The 22,909-nt window shown below is 41.2% G+C and overlaps 1 protein-coding gene across 3 annotated transcripts; it reads right to left on the bottom strand.

Moving 5' to 3' along the window:
* Window positions 1–4,547: 4,547 nt before the first annotated feature.
* On the bottom strand, window positions 4,548–22,466 carry lysmd3 (LysM, putative peptidoglycan-binding, domain containing 3). 3 transcript variants are annotated; one of them, XM_078396514.1, is made up of 4 exons: window positions 21,782–22,466; window positions 12,770–13,099; window positions 6,105–6,731; window positions 4,548–4,694 (listed from the first exon to the last, which is right to left on the bottom strand). In XM_078396514.1, exons 2-4 carry the CDS (start codon window positions 13,091–13,093, stop codon window positions 4,662–4,664), a joined length of 984 nt encoding a protein of 327 aa, XP_078252640.1. In that variant the 5' UTR covers window positions 13,094–13,099; window positions 21,782–22,466; the 3' UTR covers window positions 4,548–4,661. The 3 variants fall into 3 exon arrangements, with proteins under 3 accessions (XP_078252640.1, XP_078252644.1, XP_078252641.1); XM_078396518.1 differs by having other exon boundaries at window positions 6,316–6,731; XM_078396515.1 differs by having other exon boundaries at window positions 12,830–13,099.
* Window positions 22,467–22,909: the final 443 nt, after the last annotated feature.

Here is a 22,909-nt window from a genome sequence, read left to right as displayed (position 1 = left end):
CTAACATCACTGAATTAATGAATAGGAGCATGGGAAAACACAGGATAGTCAATCAATCAGCAACATATATTTATTAAAAAAGTCTACTTAGCCCCTTACATCAGCTATGCCATTTAATAAGATAATGGCCAATCTGATTTTAACTTAGGTTACTGCCGATAACCCTTCACCCTCTTATCAAATCTCTCTCTCAATGTTTAAAGAGTCTGTTTTCTTGAGGAACCATAGAAACAAAGAACTGCAGATTCTGGTTCATACACAAAAGAACACAGTGTCCTGGAATAATTCAACGGGTCAGATAGCATTTCTGGAGAACATGGATAGGTGAGGAAGCTAATAAACTAAGACTGGAATAAGTTCAGAGTGGATGTGTGCTCCAAGTTATTGTTTTACTAGATGACTAAACTTTGTCACTGGGCTGAATCCTTCTTGCCACGGCGAATTGTCTTGAATAGAATCGCTATCATTACCAATTCAAGCTGAAGTGAATCCTCGAGTTGCACCCATGTGCTGAGTCTGGAACTTAACTGAATGACTTGGGAAGCTGAAGAAGGGTCTCAACCTGAAACATCACCTATTCATGTTCTGCAGAGATGCTGCTTGACCTGCTGATTTACTCCATCACTTTATGTCCTGCTTCTTTGAGGAAGAGTGTTACAATGACTGGTAACACCAGAGGGGAAAAAAGGCCTCATCTTGTTGAAGTTTTTAAACAGTGACAACCAGTTCAAGAATCTCCCCAAAACTAAATTCTCCTCTACACCCATCTTGACAAGACTGCTTAGGATCCTTTTCACTCAATCAAATGATCTTTTCCATTTCTAAACTCTAGCAGATACAAACCTAGTTTGTCCAACATTCCCTCATAGGGCAGTCTGACATTCTAGATAACAATATTGTAAGGCATCGCTGAACTGCATCCATTCATAACATCCTTAAACCAGTCCTGTACATGGTATTCCAGATATGGTCTTGTGTTCATTGCGTTATCTCAAAGCAATCTCTGGAAACATGGATAAATGAAATTTTGGGTTGTGACCCTTCAGACTGATACAAATAGGTCTGAAGAAGGGTCCTGACCCAAAATTTCATCTAACCAAGTTCTCCAGAGATGCTGCCTGTTCTGTGTTACTCCAGCACTTTGTGTCTTTTGTTTTTGTAAATCAGCATCTGTAGTTCCTTGTTTCTTCATGCTTTTAATACTCTTCCTTAATCTTATTTCCCAAGTATCAATGCATCTTCTCTACTTATCCCAAGTAGTTATACCTGTGTCCTGCTGTGATCCTTCTTGCCAATGTATCTCCATTTTGGATCAGCATTTATTTCCTTATATTTGCCTAACATTCAGACCATTTTAGAAACTTGTCTTCTATTTTACGTCTTCCTGTTTTGAAAATAAATTGCTCGCACCACCTTACAACAACTTTCAGTGGTTAAGAAAAAAAATAATGAAAACAGCTTTACCATCCTTAGAATGCCCTAAAATATCTTACAAATAACATTTTTAACATTGTTAAATTGAGTTCTATGAAAATGTGACAAGGACCTATGAACAAGTGTGCAAAGGGTCATTTTGGAGTTATTCGATTAGTAATGCATTTTGGGTGAAATTATACTGGGTGAACGCACTGAAGTTAATTATGCCTTTTGATGTACTGATACTTAGTTGTTATCTCTGGAATAAAAGAGGATATATTTCAGTTTAATACCCTCCTCCAGCATAAATCTGCATGTAGGCATACAACTATTGAACACATTTCTGGATGGAAAATTGTGATGTGACCGAGTCTAAAATTACTCTTCATTAAACTTGAAGAAAAAAGTGCAGTATAATTTAGCCTAAATATTTTTTGTTTTTTTTTTGTCCTTGAAGGAATAGCTTTTTGCTTTTGATTTTATGTAGTACATGCATACCTTGTGCCTAATAAATTATTGGTATTTATATAAAGTTTACCAAAAATATAAAATATGTGAATATCTTGTAATTATTATCTGGATGACCAATTTCTAATGAAGCTGGTTCCATGATGTAAAATGAATCTATTGTTATGATATACCAATGCCTGAGTATCGCAAATAAAATGAACCACAGATTCTTGGATATTTTCATGTATTAAGCAAATTTCTAGTTTGGGAAAGTGGTGGTGGGAGGTAGAGGGGGTTTTGTTTGTGTCACTTTGTCAGATGTAAACAAATGCTGACAGTTAATCTGACTTGCTGTATCATGTACACAGAATTTTGGTTCATTTGCTGCATCTTTGTGCTGACAAGGGTTATTTAGGCCTTAATTCTTGAAAGAGCCTTCCAACTAATAACACACTTGCTCTATCGCATGACAACTCATTCTCTCTCCGTTTCAAAATAATTCTACAAATTAAAGACAATCTGACCAGTTTCAGGATTTTTTCCCCTTCTGTCAGTACTGACCCTGAGGTTTGCAGACTAGACTGACTATACTTTATATTGATCATGAACAAAAGATGTGTATGTTAATAGCAAGCAAATCAAATCTGATCTAGATTAAATATTGTGCCAGGCTGGAACAGACTAGCCCAACATTGCAAAAAAACAAAACTACGTGTTTTATAACATGCACCCAATTTGACTTGGACCTGATCCTTATAGTTGGGCTGGGTTGTTTAACCACGTTTGTACTTCCAAGTATATATCGATTCTTCTTTGTAACTTGCCATTACATTAAAGGCCGCCCCATGCTGGCATACACTCATTTCAGTACTACCATTGGGAAGAAGGTATCGGAAACTGAACACTATGACCACTAGGTACACGATTCTTCTCAGCCTCCATCATGTCCTCAAACATTACATAACATTAACCTCAACTAGAATGATCTTCTCTGGCCTGCATTTCTGGTTGCCCTATAGACATCATTTTCTTCTTACATTATGGTTACCTACTGTTACGGTTATTGATTTACTGTAGAAGATGCAGAGTTAAAAGCTGAATAAAAGCTTTAATTATAGACTGCTCTTGAGCCAAGAGGATTTCTGCAATGAGATCTTGTTGCCCGAGCAAGTGGCCCAGTGACAGCAGTTTTCTCTTTAAAAACAAAATTAATATATACCGAGAAGCAAATGAACTGCAAATACAAAACATCTGAAACAGGAAGTGCTGAAAATATTAACCTAGTCAGACTGCTTCTGTTGGAGGAGAAATATAGTTAATGTTTCAGGTTGATAACCCATTGTCAGAACTGGGAAAGAGATATTTGTTAAACTCAAGGGTGGGGGAGGAGGGTTGTCGTTGCCTGGCAAAACTGTGCATGTCGACCAACTTGTTTCTTTTCCTCAAGAAATGGATAAAGATGATACAGATTTCAAAGAATACTGGTACAGAGAAATCAAGTTACCTGAAGTTGGGGAATACCTTGTTCTCCCAGCTGAACTGTGAACATTTAAAGTAAGAAACATAGAAAATAGGTGCAAGAGTAGGCCATTCAATATGATCATGGCTGATCATCCAAAATCAGTACCCCGTTCCTGCTTTCTCCCCATATCCCTTGATTCTGTTACCCCCTAGAGCTATATCTAACTCTCTTGAAAACATCCAGTGAATTGGCCTCCACAGCCTTCTGTGGCATAGAATTCCAGATTCTTAACTCTGGAAGTGAAAAGATTTTTCCACATCTGACTCCTAAATGGCCTACCCCTTATTCTTAAACTGTGCCTCCTGGTTCTGGACTCCCCCAACATCGGGAACGTTTTTCTTGCCTCTAGCCTGTCCAATCCCATAAGAATTTTATGTTTCTATAAGATCCCTTCTCATCCTTCTAAATTCGTGACTATAAGCCTAGTCGGTCCATTCTTTCATCATATGTCAGTCCCGCCAGCCCGGGAATTAACCAGGTGAATCTATGCTGCACTCCCTCAATATCAAGAATGTCCTTCCTCAAATTAGGAACCCAAAACTGCACACAATACTCCAGGTGTGGTCTCACCAGGGCCCTGTACAACTGAAGTATGATCTCCTTGCTTCTATACATTCCTCGCAAAGTATGATTATGATGAAATTCCTCATGTTGCAAAACATACTTGGTTAATGATTATGATTACTCAAATCCTCTCGCAATGAAGGCCGACATGCCATTAGCTTTCTTCACTGCCTGCTGTACCTGCTGGCTTACATTCAGTAAATGATGTACAAGGACACCAGGTCTCGTTGCACCCCCCCTTTTCCTAATCTGACACCATTCAGATAATAATCTGCCGCCTTGTTCTAGTATAAAAATTTCATCTTTAAAGTACACTAGACCAAGTGGACCCATTGGGCCCATACCTTTCCTGCATTGGTGCAGCACCCTCTCCTCCTCCCCTCCCTCCTACCCTCCACCCCCCCCATCCCTCTCAAACCCCCTTATCCTCCCTCCTCCACCCGCCCTCCCTAGGAGATAGATTCAAACTTTAAAATGTGAATAACTTTAAAAATATAACACTGATTTCAATGGGTGTAAGAAAATAACTGCAGATGCTGGTACAAATCGAAGGTATTTATTTCACAAAATGCTGGAGTAACTCAGCAGGTCAGGCAGCATCTCAGGAGAGAAGGAATGGGTGACGTTTCGGGCCGAGACCCTTCTTCAGACTGATTTCAATGAAACTTCTTCCATTAGCACCAAAGGGACGACGGTGAGTAAGGTGAGCCTAAAATTGTCGCGCTATCGTGTACCGTTTTGGCTGTAGTTCAGGAACAAACAAACAAACAAACAAACAAGAGTTTTAGTATATAGAAGATTTTAGGACCATTACAGCAGAAATGGGTATTATCCGCATGAATAGCACATGCACCCAGTCAAATTTTTCATTGGGAGCTATCTTACAGAAGCACATGAATCTATTTTAAAGTACTTTACTTTCAGTGGTAAAAAATATGATTAGAAGACAATTTCATATATGAGGCTTCAGCTAGGTGAGGAACTAAATAATCTTTGTCTTTTCCTTCTAATCCTTAAAGTAGGCATGATCAGGGTACCCTTAACGACCCCACTCTCCCGCAAGAGGCAGACCAGCTGCTATCACCAGTTCTTTGAAAATTAGCTCTCGCACCACATTTGCAAACTGCACCAGACTAATGATGGAGTATCGTTGGGTATGATCCCAGTGGTATTTGCTAATTTGATATATAATTGTCCCAAACTAAATCTCATAAACTGAACTTAGATTGGTAATCATAATGCATCAAGAGGTTTCAATTTTTATTATTAAAGTTAAAGAATATAAAGAATATAATTTCTTTAATGTTTTAAGAATGAATACCTTTTACATAAAATGTTAACTTTCAACCGCCTCAATATTAACAGAATATATGCAATGTCTTCAACTATAGTATTTTAACAGTCAATAAATACATTTTATATTAAAACATTTTCAGGTAGCAGAATCACTTTTAAATGAATAGTTGAAAATAAGACATCATGTGGTCCTCTGACATTTAGAATGGTACATTACGTTCTCTGCATCTATGAGAAAGTGGTATATTCATTCTGTAACTACTGAAAATCAAAGTGCTATCGTCAAGCTATCACTCAAGGTTTAAAAAAATATGGTGCAAATAAAGGTAAATGCATAATTTTTGGCATTTTAAATTATATTTATAGCTTTTACCCTTAAATAGGGATGGAAATGTAATTTAATAACTTGTGTATTCTCACACTGAGTACTATTGAATCACAAAAGAAAGCTTTGTAAGAAATGCATATCATGCTACTCAGGATCACATGCAATTATTTAAATGAAGACTCTGGGTAATGTCACAACGCTGCTGGTGACAACAACAATATTGTACCGAGTCATTGCACTTTATCACCCAAACTGCCACTCCCTTTAAATTTAGCCAATTATGTATCAGTCTGTTTTTATGTTATGTTGTCCAATAACTTCAGAAGGCAAGTTTTGGTCATCTATCAACCATTCCACAAAGTTTGTTCACTTTACTTGAATAGAAAATAAGAAAATCTGCAACATGATACAATTTTCCCAGTTTCTCCACATTATAATTAGATGCTCCTGGATGCTGTCAGTAAGCCTTTGCACAGCACAGAAAAAATGTGCGTTAGATAATTGACATTAGGTGACAGAAAGCTGAACCTTTGAATTCACGTGTTCCAGAGCTTCCTCGGAGCCTATTTTAGTCCTTTTCATGGGATCAATTTCGCTGTTATGCTTTGGTTCTTGCTGCCCAGTCTGAGTAACAGGTAGATTTGTAGATTCCATTGTGGAATGATGGCTTGTTTCAACCTTTACCAGAACTTCATAGTAGAGTAAATAAAATAACGGCGTAACAATCCCAACAACTAACATTATCATCACTGCATTCCACCAGCGCATGCCCCAATCAGCTCCATAGTGTGGATCTTTTTTTGGTATGATTTTGCGGTCTGCTGCTTGATAGAAGGGTTGTGAAGATAAAGCTGAAACAACCTCATTTAAATGCTCCCGAGTGGTGTCATTAGATTTTACTATCCTTTCAATGTCTTTATCAACTTCTCTGAGAAAATTGTCAGCATTTTCATTCGAAGAACAGGGTTCGGCACCCGCTTTAAATTCTTGAAACTGTGCATTGGATTCCAAGGCTACACGTGGAACTAGTCTTGATGCAACAGGGCTGTGCTTCTCACCCAGTAAAGTGATCTTTTTCACAGGAATCTTAATAGACCTGAGAGCAAAAAAGTCCTGGTCATTGATGAGGTTATTAATCCTCTTGATATCTGCAACCTGAAAAATATAATTGATCAGAAAAGCAGTCAAACTATGGAAATAATGTTAATTTTTTTCTATGAGAAGCATTTCATGGGAAGAAATTTTGTAGATGCACTCACTCTACCAATAGGACAGTAAAACTACTGCAGCAATTAAAATGTATTTCTAACATTAAACCAAAAAAGGCTTTTGCTGGAGTACTGTACAATAGGCAAATGGGTAAGGTCTGAGATTGTGATATCAGGGATAATTCCCAGAATGGATATTTGTTGGAAGACAGTAAGGAGGAAAAATCATGATAAAAAATAGCTGTTCAGAATGACATGGTAGGAAATAGAATCCTACAGAATCATTGATAGACACAAAAAGCTGGAGTAACTCAGGCAACATCTCTGGAGAGAATGAATGGGTGATGTTTCGGGTCGAGACCCTTTTTCAGACTGGTTAGGGATCAGGGAAGAGAGAGATATAGACGATGATGTAGAGAGATAAAGAACAATTAATAAAAGATATGCAAAAAAGTAACGTTGATAAAGGAAACAGACCATTTTGTTAGCTGTTTGTTCAGCTTAAATCAACATCTGCAGTTCTTTCCTACAGAATCATTGTTAGGTTCATTATTTATTTTTGGAATTACGAACACAAATCTCAACTTGAAGATACCAAATTTGAAGGGATAGTTAATGAGGAGGACTGCAACAAATTACACTGACGTTAATAAACTTGCAGAGAGGCACATTATTAGCAAATAAACTTGAATGCAGAGGTTTGAGTGGAGCACAATCACCTTGACAGACTGCATGAACAAAGGAAAACACTGCTGAAATTTCCATGCAATTCTATGTAACTTTTAACATCAAAATCTGAATTGCTCTTCTTGGCAGTGGATATCTTATCAAAAATGGTTCTGATGCAGGTGAGTACACTAGACATTGGGATGTTATGTTGCAGATGTGCAAGACTTTGGACACAAATAGTCCTAGCAACTGAGATATAGGGAGAGTTTGAACAAACTAGAGTTTTATTCCTTGGAGTGTTGAAGATTGAGCGGTGATCTTTAGATGTGTATAATCATGATGAGAATGGATAGTCTTGGTGAATCAAGAATTAGATGACATAGGTTTAAGGTGAGAGGGGAGAAATTTAAAAAGGAACTTGAGGGGCAACTTTTTCCACATAGAGGGTGGTACATATATGAAACGAATTGCCAGACAAAGTTGTTAAGGCAGGTATAATAACATTTAATGCTTATTTGGACAGGACACTGGGACAGGTACACACAGAGGAAAGATTCAGAGGGGTATGGGCCAAACACGAGAAAATGGCTAGCTTAGCTGGGCATCATGGTGGCATGGTCCAATCGGTCTGAATGGCTTGTTTCCATACTGTATATCTCTATGACTCATCAATAAGGCTTTTTAATTGAAGAACTGACCTGAAACATACCATAAACTGTCAAACATTGATCTATCTAGTTCACTGATTTAGACTGGTTTCCAGTCAGCCAATATCTGATATTTATGATTAAAAAGTGTTCAAAATTTTCAATGGTCATATTAGTCTATAGTTCAATCTCTTCCAACACTTGAGAAATCTTGTGAATTATGCATTCCCCAACTCAAATTACTTTTGCACCCAATGTCAACACCAGGTTCTGAATTCCCTACCCAGACCTTAATCATTTGACATACTTTCCATCGTAAAAAATATCTTTATTCAAGCATTTCAATATAGACAATAGACAATAGGTGCAGGAGTAGGCCATTCAGCCCTTCGAGCCAGCACCGCCATTCAATGCGATCATGGCTGATCACTCTCAATCAGTACCCCGTTCCTGCCTTCTCCCCATACCCCCTCACTCCGCTATCCTTAAGAGCTCTATCCAGCTCTCTCTTGAAAGCATCCAACGAACTGGCCTCCACTGCCTTCTGAGGCAGAGAATTCCACACCTTCACCACCATACTTATCTATTCTATTCTATGGTTCTTTTCCAGTTTATTTTTCAGATAGCACTCTGATGGACCCCTTGGGATATTTATTCTATTATAAGAGTTTTGCACATGGAAGTTGTTTGAGTGCTGCTTGAGCAATTAACATTGAATTATATGAACTAAATGAAAAAAGAACCAAGTAAAAATAAATGTGTAAGAAGGAAATGCAGATGCTGGTTTAAACCGTAGACACAAAAAGCTAGAGTAACTGAGCAGGACAGGCAGCATCTCTGGAGAGAAGGAATGGGTGATGTTTCGGGTCGAGACCCTTCTTCAGCCTGGTTAGGGATAAGGGAAACGGGTCATATAGATGGTGATGCGGAGATAAAGAACAATGAATGAAAGATATGCAAAAAAGTAACGATGATAAAGGAAACAGGCCATTGTAAGCTGTTTGTAGGGTGAAAATGAGAAGCTAGTGCGACTTGGGTGGGGGAGGGACAGAGAGAGAGAGAGAAGGAATGCCTGGGCTACCTGAAGTGAGAGAAATCAATATTCATATTGGGCTGTAAGCTGCCCAAATGAAATACAAGATGCTGTTCCTCCAATTTACGTTTAGCCTCACTGTGACAATGGAGGAGGCCGAGGACAGAAAGGTCTGTGTAGGAATGGGAAGGAGAATTAAAGCGTCCAGCAACCGAGAGATCAGGCTAGTTCACGCGGGCTGAGCGAAGGTGTTCCGCAAAACGATCGCCCAGTCTGCGTTTGGTCTCGTCGATGTATAAGAGTAAAAACAAATGTTTCATTTGATGCAAGACTTCACCCTTGTGAAACAGTTGATTTCTTAGGATGAAGCCCAACTAATCTGGTGTTAATTATAGCACAGATCCTCACAATTTGCCTGTTCTATTTTTTTTTTTCCACTAGACCAAGTGGACCCGTTGGGCCCAAACCTCTCCTGCATTGGTGCAGCACTCTGTCCTCCCCCCCCCTCACCTCTCTCCTCAACCCCCCCTCCCTTCTCCTCCCTTCTCCCCTCCCCTTTTAAACTTAAAAATGTGAATAACTTTAAAAATATAACCGATTTTAATAAAACTACTTGCATTATCACTAAAGTGACAATGGTGAGTAAGGTGGGCCTAAAATTGTCACGCTATCGTGTACCGGTTTGGCTGAAGTTGTCACAAACAAGATAGCAAATGAGAGTTTTAGTATATAGATAGTTAAATTTGCATGGATAACAAAATAATGATAGATTAAAGTGAGCCAAAGTACACTTTTCACTCAGAACTGCCTATGATAGTACTAATATGCACCCTGTTATAATCTCTTTTGAAATCAGGACTGTAACTCTGTAGTCAATTAATTAAAAAAGGACACATACTAATGATGAATATAGAGTTACTGAATGCACCAAAATGTTGCTCTGAACATCTTTTTATAAAAAGGTATTGCTAACATCCAAAATATATAGTACAGATATAGCAGAATGAAATTCAAGATTTTACTAAATGCAATTAAGTCATTCTTAAATAACTAAGGGCTGTTTTAATTAAGAGCAAAATAATCAGAGGGATTGAAAATAAAGTCAAAATATATTCACTGATCCGTGATCCCTCACTAACAGTATAAAATAGATTTTTAATTTCGTACATATGCTGCCATGGCTACATTTCATGCCCATTCTTTGTACTGCTGAAATTGTGACAGTGGCCTTCCACTGGTAATAAGAGGTGAAACCAGGAGACAGCATTCTGTGAAACATCACGCAATTAACAATAGGTGGCTAAGCAGTGGAGGCAGGTTTGGTACTTAAAAAAAGTAATAGATACAGTGCCCTCCATAATGTTTGGGACAAAGACCCATCATTTATTTATTTGCCTCTGTACTACACAATTTGAGATTTGTAATAGAAAAAAAATCACATGTGGTTAAAGTGCACATTATCAGATTTTATTAAAGGGTATTTTATACATTTTGGTTTCACCATGTAAAAATTACAGCTGTGTTTTGTACATAGTCCTCCCATTGCAAGGCACCATAATGTTTGGGACATATGGCTTCACAGGTGTTTGTAATTGCTCAGGTGTGTTTAAATGCCTCCTTAATGCAGGCATAAAAGAGCTCTCAGCATCTAGTCTTTCCTCCAGTCTTTCCATCGCCTTTGGAAACTTTTATTGCTGTTTATCAACATGAGGACCAAAGTTGTGCCAATGAAAGTCAAAGAAGCCATTATGAGACTGAGAAACAAGAATAAAACTATTTGAGACATCAGCCAAACCTTAGGCTTACCAAAATCAACTGTTTGGAACATCATTAAGAAGAAAGAGAGCACTGATGAGCTTACTAATCGCAAAGGGACTGGCAGGCCAAGGAAGATCTCCACAGCTGATGACAGAAGAATTCTCTCTATAATAAAAAATCCTCAAACACCTGTCCGACAGATCAGAAACACTCTTCAAGAGTCAGCTGTGGATTTGTCAATGACCACTGTCCACAGAAGACATCATGAACAGAAATACAGAGATTACACTGCCAGATGCAAGCCACTGGTTAGCTGCAAAAATAGGATGGCCAGGATACAGTTTGCCAAGAAGTACCTAAAGGAGCAACCACAGTTCTGGAAAAAGGTCGTGTGGACAGATGAGACGAAGGTTAACTTATATCAGAGTGATGGCAAGAGCAAAGTATGGAGGAGAGAAGGAACTGCCCAAGATCCAAAGCATACCACCTCATCTGTGAAACACAGTGGTGGGGTATTATGGCCTGGGCCTGTATGGCTGCTGAAGGTACTGGCTCACTTATCTTCATTGATGATACAACTGCTGATGGTAGTAGCATAATGAATTCTGAAGTGTATAGACACTTCTGCTCAAGTTCAAACAAAAGCCTCAAGACTTATTGGCCAGCAGTTCATTCCACAGCAAGACAATGATCCCAAACATACTGCTAAAGCAACAAAGGAGTCTTTCAAAGCTAAAAAACGGTCAATTCTTGAGTGACCAAGTCAATCACCCGATCTGAACCCAATTGAGCAAGCCTTTTATATGCTGAAGAGAAAACTGAAGGGGACTAGCCCCCAAAACAAGCATAAGCTAAAGATGGCTGCAACAAATGTCTGGCAGAGCATCACCAGAGAAGACACCCAGCAACTGGTGATGTTCATGAATCGCAGACTTCAAATAGTCATTGCATGCAAAGGATATGCAACAAAATACTAAACACGACTACTTTCATTTACATGACATTGCTGTGTCCCAAACATTATGGCGCCCTGAAATGGGGGGACGATGTATAAACACTGCTGTAATTTCCACATGGTGAAGCCAAAATGTATAAAAACAGCCTTTATTAAAATCTGACAATGTGTACTTTAACCACATGTGATTTTTTTCTATTACAAATCTCAAATTGTGGAGTACAGAGGCAAATAAATAAATGATGGGTCTTTGTCCCAAACATTATGGAGGGCCCTGTACATCCATGGAAAAGGGTACTAAAGGTATGGGAGTAGAAAGGAAACAGGAACAAAAACATGTATCCATATGGACCTTATCAAGCATTAGGTCTCCCTGGAATGAAATGTATGCACATTTCACTAATTATAAATATAATTAAAGCGTCAACAATGTTTGTAGGGAGATCAGAATTAAAATTTGGGACAAATTTACATTGTAATAAATTTGAATTTATTCTACACCATTATTCCTTCTACCAGGTAAAATATACAATATTCGCACATTTCTTTTGCACATTTTAAAGGATTAAGTTTTGGAAAAATAAATTTGATGTCCATTTTCATTATTTAGTTTTTGAAATAGTTATTGAATGATACGAGATATTTAGTAAAGGGTAAAAATACTATTCGATAGCATTTGAAATCTTTTCTGGATTTGTGTATTACCTTGTATATCTAATTTACATTTGCCATTTGACTCATCTGGAAATAAGGCAGAGTGGGGGACCATTAAAAGCCATTAATTTTCTACAAATATATTTGTATTGACCTAATATTTATTCTTCCTAACACTTAATTTTTGATGCCACTATACTTATTAGAATAGTCTACTTCTGTATTTTAAGATATTTTCTATGCTATTTTCCGCCTACGGCTTTCTTTACCATTCCTTCCACTGCTTCTTTGCAACATTCCTTTATGTTATGACTCAAATCATCACTTACAGTACAGCAGTACTGCAAAGCAAGTGCATTCAATGTGTCGCCCTCTTGTATTTCTCGGACCAGGTATACAATATCATCCAACCGATCTTTGGGTGCAGTTCTTCGAATTTTCTCCTTTCCTCTTGGTCTCAGCTCAAAACCTTCTACATCATCTTCTGAAAGTTCATTTTCTGACGGCGTGCTGCTGGCAAACAGGTAAACATTGCCTCCCAATGCTGGCTGAATAGTTGCTGGCAGAAAACGTGTTTGACTTCTTCCTGTCATGGTTAACTGTAAAGAGGTATAACAAACAAAAATCTAATATTGCCCAAACAATAAAATATTCAAATAACAAATAGATGAAGATAGTTCCAACCACTCTAACACAGTACTTCAGTATCCAGCTGAATTATAAAGAATAGCACATTTTTATTACCATTATCTTTACGTAAAGTCAACTGTGTCGATGCTCTTTTGCTGGCAACCTCCTAAATTTTCTTCCATCAAATTTCAAGTTATGTCTCATTTAATCAGTATGTATCAACTGTCTTTTTCATGGTTATTGAGCACATTTCATGCTTTTAGGAGGCACCTTTTTAAAATTAAAATGATAATAGCTAATTAATACTCTCACAATGTAATAGAAACATAGAAACATAGAAAATAGGTGCAGGAGTAGGCCATTCGGCCCTTCGAGCCTGCACCGCCATTCAATATGATCATGGCTGATCATCCAACTCAGTATCCCGTACCTGCCTTCTCTCCATACCCCCTGATCCCTTTAGCCACAAGGGCCACATCTAACTCCCTCTTAAATATAGCCAATAAACTGGCCTTAACTACCTTCTGTGGCAGAGAATTCCACAGACTCACCACTCTCTGTGTGGAAAAAAACTCTCATCTCGGTCCTAAAAGACTTCCCCCTTATCCTTAAACGGTGACCCCTTGTTCTGGACTTCCCCAACATCGGGAACAATCTTCCTGCATCTAGCCTGTCCAACCGCTTAAGAATTTTGTAAGTTTCTATAAGATCCCCCCTCAATCTTCTAAATTCTAGTGAGTTCAAGCCGAGTCTATCCAGTCTTTCTTCATATGAAAGTCCTGCCAACCCAGGAATCAATCTGGTGAACCTTCTCTGTACTCCCTCTATGGCAAGAATGCATTTCCTCAGATTAGGAGACCAAAACTGTAGCAATACTCCAGGTGTGGTCTCACCAATGCCCTGTACAACTGCAGCAGAACCTCCCTGCTCCTATACTCAAATCCCCTCGCTATGAATGCCAACATACCATTCGCTTTCTTCACTGCCTGCTGCACCTGCATGCCTACTTTCAATGACTGGTGCACCTCGACACCCAGGTCTCGCTGCATCTCCCCTTCTCCTAATCGGCCACCATTCAGATAATAGTCTGCTTTCCTGTTCTTGACACCAAAGTTGATAACCTCACATTTATCCACATTATATTGCATCTGCCATGCATTTGCCCACTCACCTAACCTATCCAAGTCGCGTTGCAGCCTCCTAGCATCCTCCTTACAGCTAACACTGCCCCCCAGCTTCGTGTCATCCGCAAACTTGGAGATGTTGCATTCAATTCCCTCGTCCAAATCATTTATATATATTGTAAATGGCTGGGGTCCCAGCACTGAGCCTTGCGGTACTCCACTAGTCACTGCCTGCCATTCTGAAAAGGACCCGTTTATTCCTACTCTTTGCTTCCTGTCTGCCAGCCAGTTCTTTATCCACATCAATACTGAACCAACAATACCGTGTGCTTTAAGTTTGCATACTAATCTCTTATGTGGGACCTTGTCGAAAGCCTTCTATAGTTTAATGTCAAATGCTACTTTAAAATATAGAAAAGGTTTTTATTTTGCTATGAGTTCAGCAGAATATAATGAAACATGTGCGTTTAAAAAAATATTCTAAAAGTATACTGACAAATTTGCAAAACAAATTGAAAGGAAACCAAATCATGACTCAAATAATGTCCATACACAAATACTGGTCAGAATGAATCCTGGAACGTCAATCAGGAAGAGGAACACAGTTAATTTTAAATTGCCTATTCAATGTGCTGAAGTGAACTGTGGCATCTAACTGCTGCTCTAAGGAATTAAATCTCATTCCTTCTGCTTAATGATTGATACTGCAACTTGTCAGTGGTATAATCTGTAACTCATTTTATGTGCAACCTTCGGGTACGTTAAGTTCAGTAAAAATGAATAATTAACAGCTCCCATCTCTGTAAAGTCACCAGTTTCTTTTAAACATAGTGGTATGGAACATAATCTATCACTATTTATGTATGGTAATCTACATTTAGCCCTTAACCTTATTTTTCGTTTTTAACAAAATTCTACCTTCTCACCATAATCTGTTATCTTTGACAACAACTTGTGAATCATTATGTACTTTTCCAATTATTTGTAAAATTCTTATAGTCAGAACAATTCAAAAGCTTCAGTTAGCTCCTTGTACAGGTTCGACATTACATTGCTCCTCAAGCCTGTGCTGCCATTCAATATGATCATGGCTGATCTTTGCTGGCCTCAACTCCTATTCTATGGCATCTTCCCCTTTCCTTTCAACTTCTTGATTTTGCAGATATTTACCTATCTCCACCTTAAATATCGGGTCTCCACCACCTTCAGGGCCAAAATCCCAGAGACTCACAACCCTCTCAAGAATTTGTAATCATGGGCCCTTATTTACAAAATATCTCTCCTCATCTATGACTCTCCCCAGGTGAAAACATCTCAACATTTACCCTGTCAAACCCCCTAGGATCTCAGATGTTTGAATAAGATTATCCTTTTAAACAAAGAAATAAAGGTCATAAGTGATAGGAGTAGAATTATGCCATTCAATCATGGCTGATCTATCTCTCCCTCCTAACCCCATTCTCCTGCCATTCCCCATAACCTCTGTCACCTGTACTAATCAAATATCTATCAATCACTGCCTTAAAAATATCCACTGACTTGGCCTCCACAGCCTTTTGTGACAAAGAATTCCACAAATTCACCACCATCTGACTAACGGCCAGCTTTAGTCCTTCCTTATAAAGTCCTTAAGCTTACCGTTTGACGAAGGAATGGGAGTGGTGGTTCTTGACTCAAATAACAAAAACAAACAGATCTTCACGACGTTGCAGTTAGTTAGTCGTTTATTTGAAGTTGCAATGAAACATATTGACATATCTCTTGTTATTAACTGGTTTGTTTGTATGTCGTAAGAACTTAGTTTCTTACCGACACTCCTTCGTATCCTGTAACTTGCTAAAACCTTATTATCTTAGCAGCTTCTGGTTTGTCACACACCGAAGCATTAAACATCCTCTCCATATCCACTCTATCTAAGCCATTTTTCACTATTCTGTATGTTTCAATGAGGTTCTACCTCATTCTTTTAAACTCCAGCGAGTACAGGCCCAGTGCCGACAAACGCTCATCATAGGTTAACCTACTCATTCCTGGGATCATTCTTGTATACCTCCTCTGGACCCTTTCCAGAGCCAGCACATCCTTCCTCAGATATGGTGCCCAAAATTGCTCACAATATTCCAAATGTGACTTCACCAGCACCTTATAGACCCTCAGCATTTCATCCCTGTTTTTGTATACAAGCCCTCTTGAAATAAATGCTAGCATCAAGTTTGCTTTCTTTCCTATCGATTCGACTTGCAGATTAACTTGTTGGGAATCCTGCACCAGCACTCCCAAGTCCCTTTGCACCTCCGATTTCTGGATTCTCTCCCCATTTAGAAAATAGTCTATGCATTTATTCCTACTACCAAAATGAATGACTCCACACTTTGCTACACTATATTTCATCTGCCACTTTCTGCCCACTCTCCCAACCTGTCCAAGTCCTTCTGCAGTCCCTGCTTTCTCTATACTATCTGCCCTTCCACCTTTTTTGTATCATCCGCAAACTTGGCCACAAAGCCTTCAATCCCCTCATCCAAATCATTAATATACAATGTGAAGAGCAACGGCCCCAGCACCGACCCCTGCGGAACTCCGCTAGTCACTGGCAGCAAACCAGAAAAAGCCCCTTTTATTGCCACTCTTTGTCCTGCCATCCAGCCAACCTGCTATCCATGCTGGTATCTGCCCTTTAATTCCATGGGCTCTCATCTTCCTTAGCAGCCTCACTTGTGGCACCTTATCAAAGGCTTTATGAAAATCTAAGTAAACCACATCTATTGACTCTCCTTTGTCTGTCCTGCTATTTACTTCTTCAAAGGATTCCAGCAAATCTGTCAAGCAAGAAATCCCCTTCACAAAGCCACGCTGACTTTGACCTATTTTATCGTGAACTTCTAAGTACTCCGTAACCTCATCCTTTATAATGAACTCTAAAATCTTACCAACCACCGATATCAGACTAACCGGACTATAATTCCCACCATCCTGCTTTGCTCCCTTCTTGTGCAGCAGGGTAATATTGCCAATTTTCCAATCATCTAAGACTTCTCCTGTCTCTAGTGATTCTTGAAATACCACTGTCAAATCCTCCACAATCTCTAAAGCCACCTCTTTCATAACCCTAGGATGCAGTCCATCTGGTCCAGGTGACTTATCCACCATCAGCCCTTTCAGATTCCCAAGCACCTTCTCCCTAGTAATATCCACTCCACTAACTTCCACCCCCTGACTATCTTGAATTTCAGGCACGTTGCTGGTGTCTTCCACTGTGAAGACCGTTTCTTTATTCCTCATTATTAGAAGTAACACTAGCAAGTTTGCGGATGACACAAAGCTGGGTGGCAGTGTAAACTGTGAAGAGAATGTTAGGAGGTTGCAGGGTGACCTGGACAGGTTGAGTGAGTGGGCAGATGCGTGGCAGATGCAGCATAATATAGATAAATGTGAGGTTATCCACTTTGGCGGCAGAAACAAGGAGGCAGATTATTATCTCAATGGAGTTAGGTTATGTAAGGGGGAGGTGCAGCGAGACCTGGGTGTCCTTGTACACCAGTCCCTGAAAGTTGGCGTGCAGGTACAGCAGGCAGTGAAGAAAGTTAATGGAATGTTGGCCTTCATAACAAGAGGATTTCAGTATAGGAGTAAAGAGGTTCTTCTGCAGTTGTATAGGGCCCTGGTAAGACCACATCTGGAGTATTATGTACAGTTTTGGTCTCCTAATTTGAGGAAGGAAATCCTTAGAATTGAGGCAGTGCAGCGTAGGTTCACGAGATTGATCCCTGGGATGGCGGGACTGACATGAGGAAAGATGAGCCAAATCACTGGATGGATTTAAGAGAGAGTTAGATAGAGCTCTAGGGGCTAGTGGAATCAAGGGATATGGGGAGAAGGCAGGTACGGGTTATTGATTGTGGACGATCAGCCATGATCACGATGAAAGGCGGTGCTGGCTCAAAGGGCCAAATGGCCTCCTCCTGCACCTATTTTCTCTGTTTCTATTATCATTACTCCTGCATCATTCTCCAGCAGCCCAACATCCATTCTTGCCTATTTCTTACTTTTTATATAACTGAAGAAACTCTTGCTATCCTTTTATATTACTGGCTAGCTTACCTTCATATTTCATCTTTTCTCCCCATATTGGCTTTTTAGTTACCTTCTGTTATTCTTTAAAAGCTTCCCACTAATCTTTGCTATGTTATATACCTTCTCTTCTGACTCAAACTGTCTAATCTCTCTTGAAAGGGCAACCCTCACATTCCATGAATTAACTTGGTTAATCTCAATTGGAAGGCCTCCAAAACTACAATATCCCTTTTTAGGTAAGGGACTAAAACTGTGCACAGTATTCAGGTGAGGTTTCACCAGCATCCTGAACAACTGTAACAAAACTTTCCCATTCTTCTATTCTAAACCCTTTCTCAATAGAAGCCAACATGCCTTTGGCCTAAACTACCTTTGCACTTGGCTGTTAAGGTTTCAAGCACTGGAACACCTAGATCCCTGATGCACTCCACAAATGTTTACAATACCCTTGCCAGTTTGGTTCATTCATCAACATGTAGATTAAAATCTACCATGATATTTGTAGTACCTTTCAAATACGCCCAAGGTTTGATCCTATTTTATGCTCCACCCTGTTGAGTGTGACATTTTAGGAGCGCACAGACAATTACCACCTTTGTTTTATTTCGCTTGCTACTCTTGATTTCAATCTAAACCGATGTTGCATCACTATCCTCTGGCTCCATATCATGACTTCCTGCTGCTCTGATACCTTTCTTGATTTAACAATAATAATAATAATAATAATGTATTTTATCTATATAGCGCTTTTCATATACTCAAAGATGCTTTACAGAGATTTAGAGAACATAGGGAAATTAATAAATAGATAAATAAGTAAATAAATAAACGAACAGAGAAAGGAGACAGAAGGTGAGGTGACCTTCAGTGGTTGAAGGCAATGTCACCACACATTTTATTTTTGGCCAGGGTGGCACAGGCAGCCTGTTTTGGACCTGGTATATTGATCACCTAGTCCTCATTATTACATGGATTCTAATTAAGACTGTTAAGCTTTAATTTTCCTTTACAATCTATGGATTTGCCCTGTGTTGCATACTTTTATTTAAATTTGCTACCCCCAGCCTGTCATTCTTTGCTTGTCAACTTACCCATCAATACCCTGTGCCACTGCTCTCACATTTCATCTTGATTAATTAAACATTTCATTACTGGAGACACAAAGAACTGCAGATACAGTCTGAAATAAGGTCCAGCCCCAAAATACCATCTGTCCATTCCCTCCACAGATGGTACCTGGCCCACTGAGTTCCTCCTCACTTTGTTTTTACTGTTATTTGAATTTTCACACCTAACCTCCCACAAATTTAATTTAAAACCCCGTTAACAACCATATTCATGACATTTACCACAAGCTTGACTCACCCAGCAAAATTTAGGTGAAGGGCATCCCAACAGAACATAGAAACATAGAAAATAGGTGCAGGAGTCGGCCATTCGAGCCTGCACCGTCATTCAATATGATCATGGCTGATCATCCAACTCAGTATCCCCGTACCTGCCTTCTCTCCATACCCCCTGATCCCCCTTAGCCACAAGGGCCACATCTAACTCCCTCTTAAATATAGCCAATGAACTGGCCTCAACTACCTTCTGTGGCAAAGAATTCCACAGATTCACCACTCTCTGTATGAAAAAAAACTTTCTCATCTCAGTCCTAAAAGACTTCCCCCTTATCCTTAAACTGTGACCCCTTTTTCTGGACTTCCCCAACATCGGGAACAATCTTCCTGCATCTAGCCTGTCCAACCCCTTAAGAATTTTGTAAGTTTCTATAAGATCCCCCTCAATCTTCTAAATTCCAGCGAGTACAAGCCGAGTCTATCCAGTCTTTCTTCATATGAAAGTCCTGCCATCCCAGCAATCAATCTGGTGAACCTTCTCTGTATTACCTCTATGGCAAGAATGTCTTTCCTCAGATTAGGAGACCAAAACTGTACGCAATACTCCAGGTGCGGTCTCACCAATGCCCTGTACAACTGCAGCAGAACCTCCCTGCTCCTATACTCAAATCCCCTCGCTATGAATGCCAACATACCATTCGCTTTCTTCACTGCCTGCTGCACCTGCATGCCTACTTTCAATGACTGGTGTACCATGACACCCAGGTCTCGTTGCATCTCTCCTTCTCCTAATCGGCCACCATTCAGATAATAGTCTGCTTTCCTGTTCTTGCCACCAAAGTGGATAACCTCACATTTATCCACATTATACTGCAGCTGCCATGCAATTGCCCACTCACCTAACCTACCCAAGTCACGTTGCAGCCTCCTAGCATCCTCCTCACAGCTAACACTGCCCCCCAGCTTCGTGTCATCTGCAAACTTGGAGATGTTGCATTCAATTCCCTCGTCCAAATCATTAATATACATTGTAAATAGCTGGGGTCCCAGCACTGAGCCTTACGGTACCCCACTAGTCACTGCCTGCCATTCTGAAAAGGACCCGTTTATTCCTACTCTTTGCTTCCTGTCTGCCAGCCAGTTCTCTATCCACATCAATACTGAACCCACAATACCGTGTGCTTTAAGTTTGCATACTAATCTCTTGTGTGGGACCTTGTCGAAAGCCTTCCGGAAGTCCAGATATAACACATCCACTGGTTCTCCCTTATCCACTCTACTAGTTACATCCTTGAAAAATTCTATAAGATTCGTCAGACATGATTTACCTTTCATAAATCCATGCTGACTTTGTCCAATGATTTCAATTTTCCTTCCCCTATGCCAGTCCCATAAGCCATGCATTTACCCCTCCAATCCTCTTTCCTTTTTGCACGCAGCTAAGGTAATAATTCAGAGGTTCTTCTTTTCAATTTTGCTCCGATTTCCAGACATTTATAGCAGAACTTCCTTTCTAATCCAAATTCATGACATTAGTGCCTAGGTGGACAACTGGATCCTACCAGTCCCACTACCGGGTTCTGTTCCAGCCCTGAAGAGATATCCTTAAGAGGGAGGGGATGATGCAACATCTAACACCGCAAGGTTTCTCCTCCAACTCTTATTCAAAAGAAAACAGAGGGCTGGAGTAACTCAGTAGGTCTGAAGAACCTTTACTCAAGCCTGAACACCACAGGGTTTTTATCCACACCCACCAGCACCCTTGGTCCGGATCAGTCAGTGATCTCTACACCTCTAGGTCTCCCATCCCATCCCTAAGGCAAGCCTGCAAGCTGCAGCCAGCCCTCCCTCCGCCTGCAAGCTGCAGCCAGCCCTCCCTCCGCCTGCAAGCTGCAGCCAGCCCTCCCTCCGCCTGCAAGCTGCAGCCAGGCCTCCCTCCGCCCAGCCCCAGTAGGTGAGTGACCCTGTCCCGAGGTCCGTCTCCCTCCCTCCTCGCCAGTCGGCGACCCGACTGTCTGCTCCCCCCCTCAATGCCTTCATCCCCGAGAGGGATGAGGAGCGGAGCCCTGCACCGTAACCTTTAGGCCCGGTGCGGTCCGGCCCAGCTCACCTGTTCGCCCCGCCGGTCCCATCTCTTCACCGCTCAGCGGGCCGCATCGCCGGCAGCAGGAGGCGAGAGCCCGGGCCGGGGTGGCAGCTCAGAGAGAGGCGGCGCTCCGGCTCTGGCTCTCCCTCCTTCCCTCTCACGCTGGCTCTGGCTCCGGGCACGGGGAGAGGGTCGGTGCTCCGGGTCCCCTGGTCCGGCTCTGTCTGTATCTCGTCGTCTCCTGGTCCGGGGGGATTGGGGGGGGGGGGGGGGGGGGTCGGCTCCCTCTCTCTCTCCAAGCTGTTGGACTGTCACCGTGTCCGGGCCTGGAGGTGTGGGAGTTACCGGCGCTCTCTCTCTGTCGGTCTCTCTCCGCCCCGGCCCGGAGAGCAGGGGAGGGGGTGTCAACGAGCTCTCGGTCTGTCTCCTCTCGGCCCCGGGGAGGGAGGGGTGTTGGTTACCAGCGCTGCCCCTCTGCTCTCTCCGGCCGGCCCCTGCCCTGGCCTGGGGGGCCGGTACACCGACGGCGCTCGCTGCTGTGTGTCCGGGCCCGGTGACCGTCTGTCTCTCTGTCTGTCACCGGCCTGCCCCGGGGAGGGAGGGGGGGTTACCGGCGCCCTCTCTGTCTCTGTCTCCGGGCCGCGGGAGGGCGGTGCGCAGATCACCCGTCTCACTGTCTCGGCGCCGCCGCCGAGTGACTGGTCCCCGCGGCCGCCAGCCCGAACTGCCAGATCAGCGGCGACAGGAAACCTCGCGAGAGCGGCGCGCGGCTTCAGCCCGGAGGCGGAGTCACGTCAAGTCAGTTTTATTTATATAGCACATTTAAAAACAACCCACGTTGACCGAAGTGCTGTACATCAGTTCAGGTACTAAGAAAAACGAACATATAATGACACACAAACAATAACAGCACATACATAAACAGTTCACAGCGCCCCCTCAGAGGGCCTCAAACGCTAGGGAGTAGAAATAGGTTTTGAGCCTGGACTCAAAGGAGTCGATGGAGGGGGCAGTTCTGATGGGGAGAGGGATGCTGTTCCACAGTCGAGGAGCTGCAACCGCAAAAGCGTGGTCAACCCTGATCTTAAGCCTAGACCATGGGATAGTGAGTAGCCCCAAGTCGGCCGACCTGAGGGACCTGGAGATAGAGTG

Source organism: Rhinoraja longicauda, chromosome 3 (genome assembly GCF_053455715.1).
Source record: "Rhinoraja longicauda isolate Sanriku21f chromosome 3, sRhiLon1.1, whole genome shotgun sequence".
Classification (NCBI taxonomy): Eukaryota; Metazoa; Chordata; class Chondrichthyes; order Rajiformes; family Arhynchobatidae; genus Rhinoraja; species Rhinoraja longicauda.
This window is presented reverse-complemented; position numbering and strand designations above follow the sequence as displayed.

What these genes read in the sequence shown, in the direction of transcription:
- lysmd3 (XM_078396514.1), bottom strand. Translation starts at nt 13,093, where the DNA reads ATGACAGGAAGAAGTCAAACACGTTTTCTGCCAGCAACTATTCAGCCA. An exon ending in AAGAAGCAGTGGAAGGAATG is followed by an intron (nt 6,732 to 12,769) that starts GTAAAGAAAGCC and finishes TATATTTTTCAG; the next exon opens with GTTGCAGATATCAAGAGGAT. An exon ending in TGGAACACGTGAATTCAAAG is followed by an intron (nt 4,695 to 6,104) that starts GTTCAGCTTTCT and finishes CCTGAACTACAG; the next exon opens with CCAAAACGGTACACGATAGC.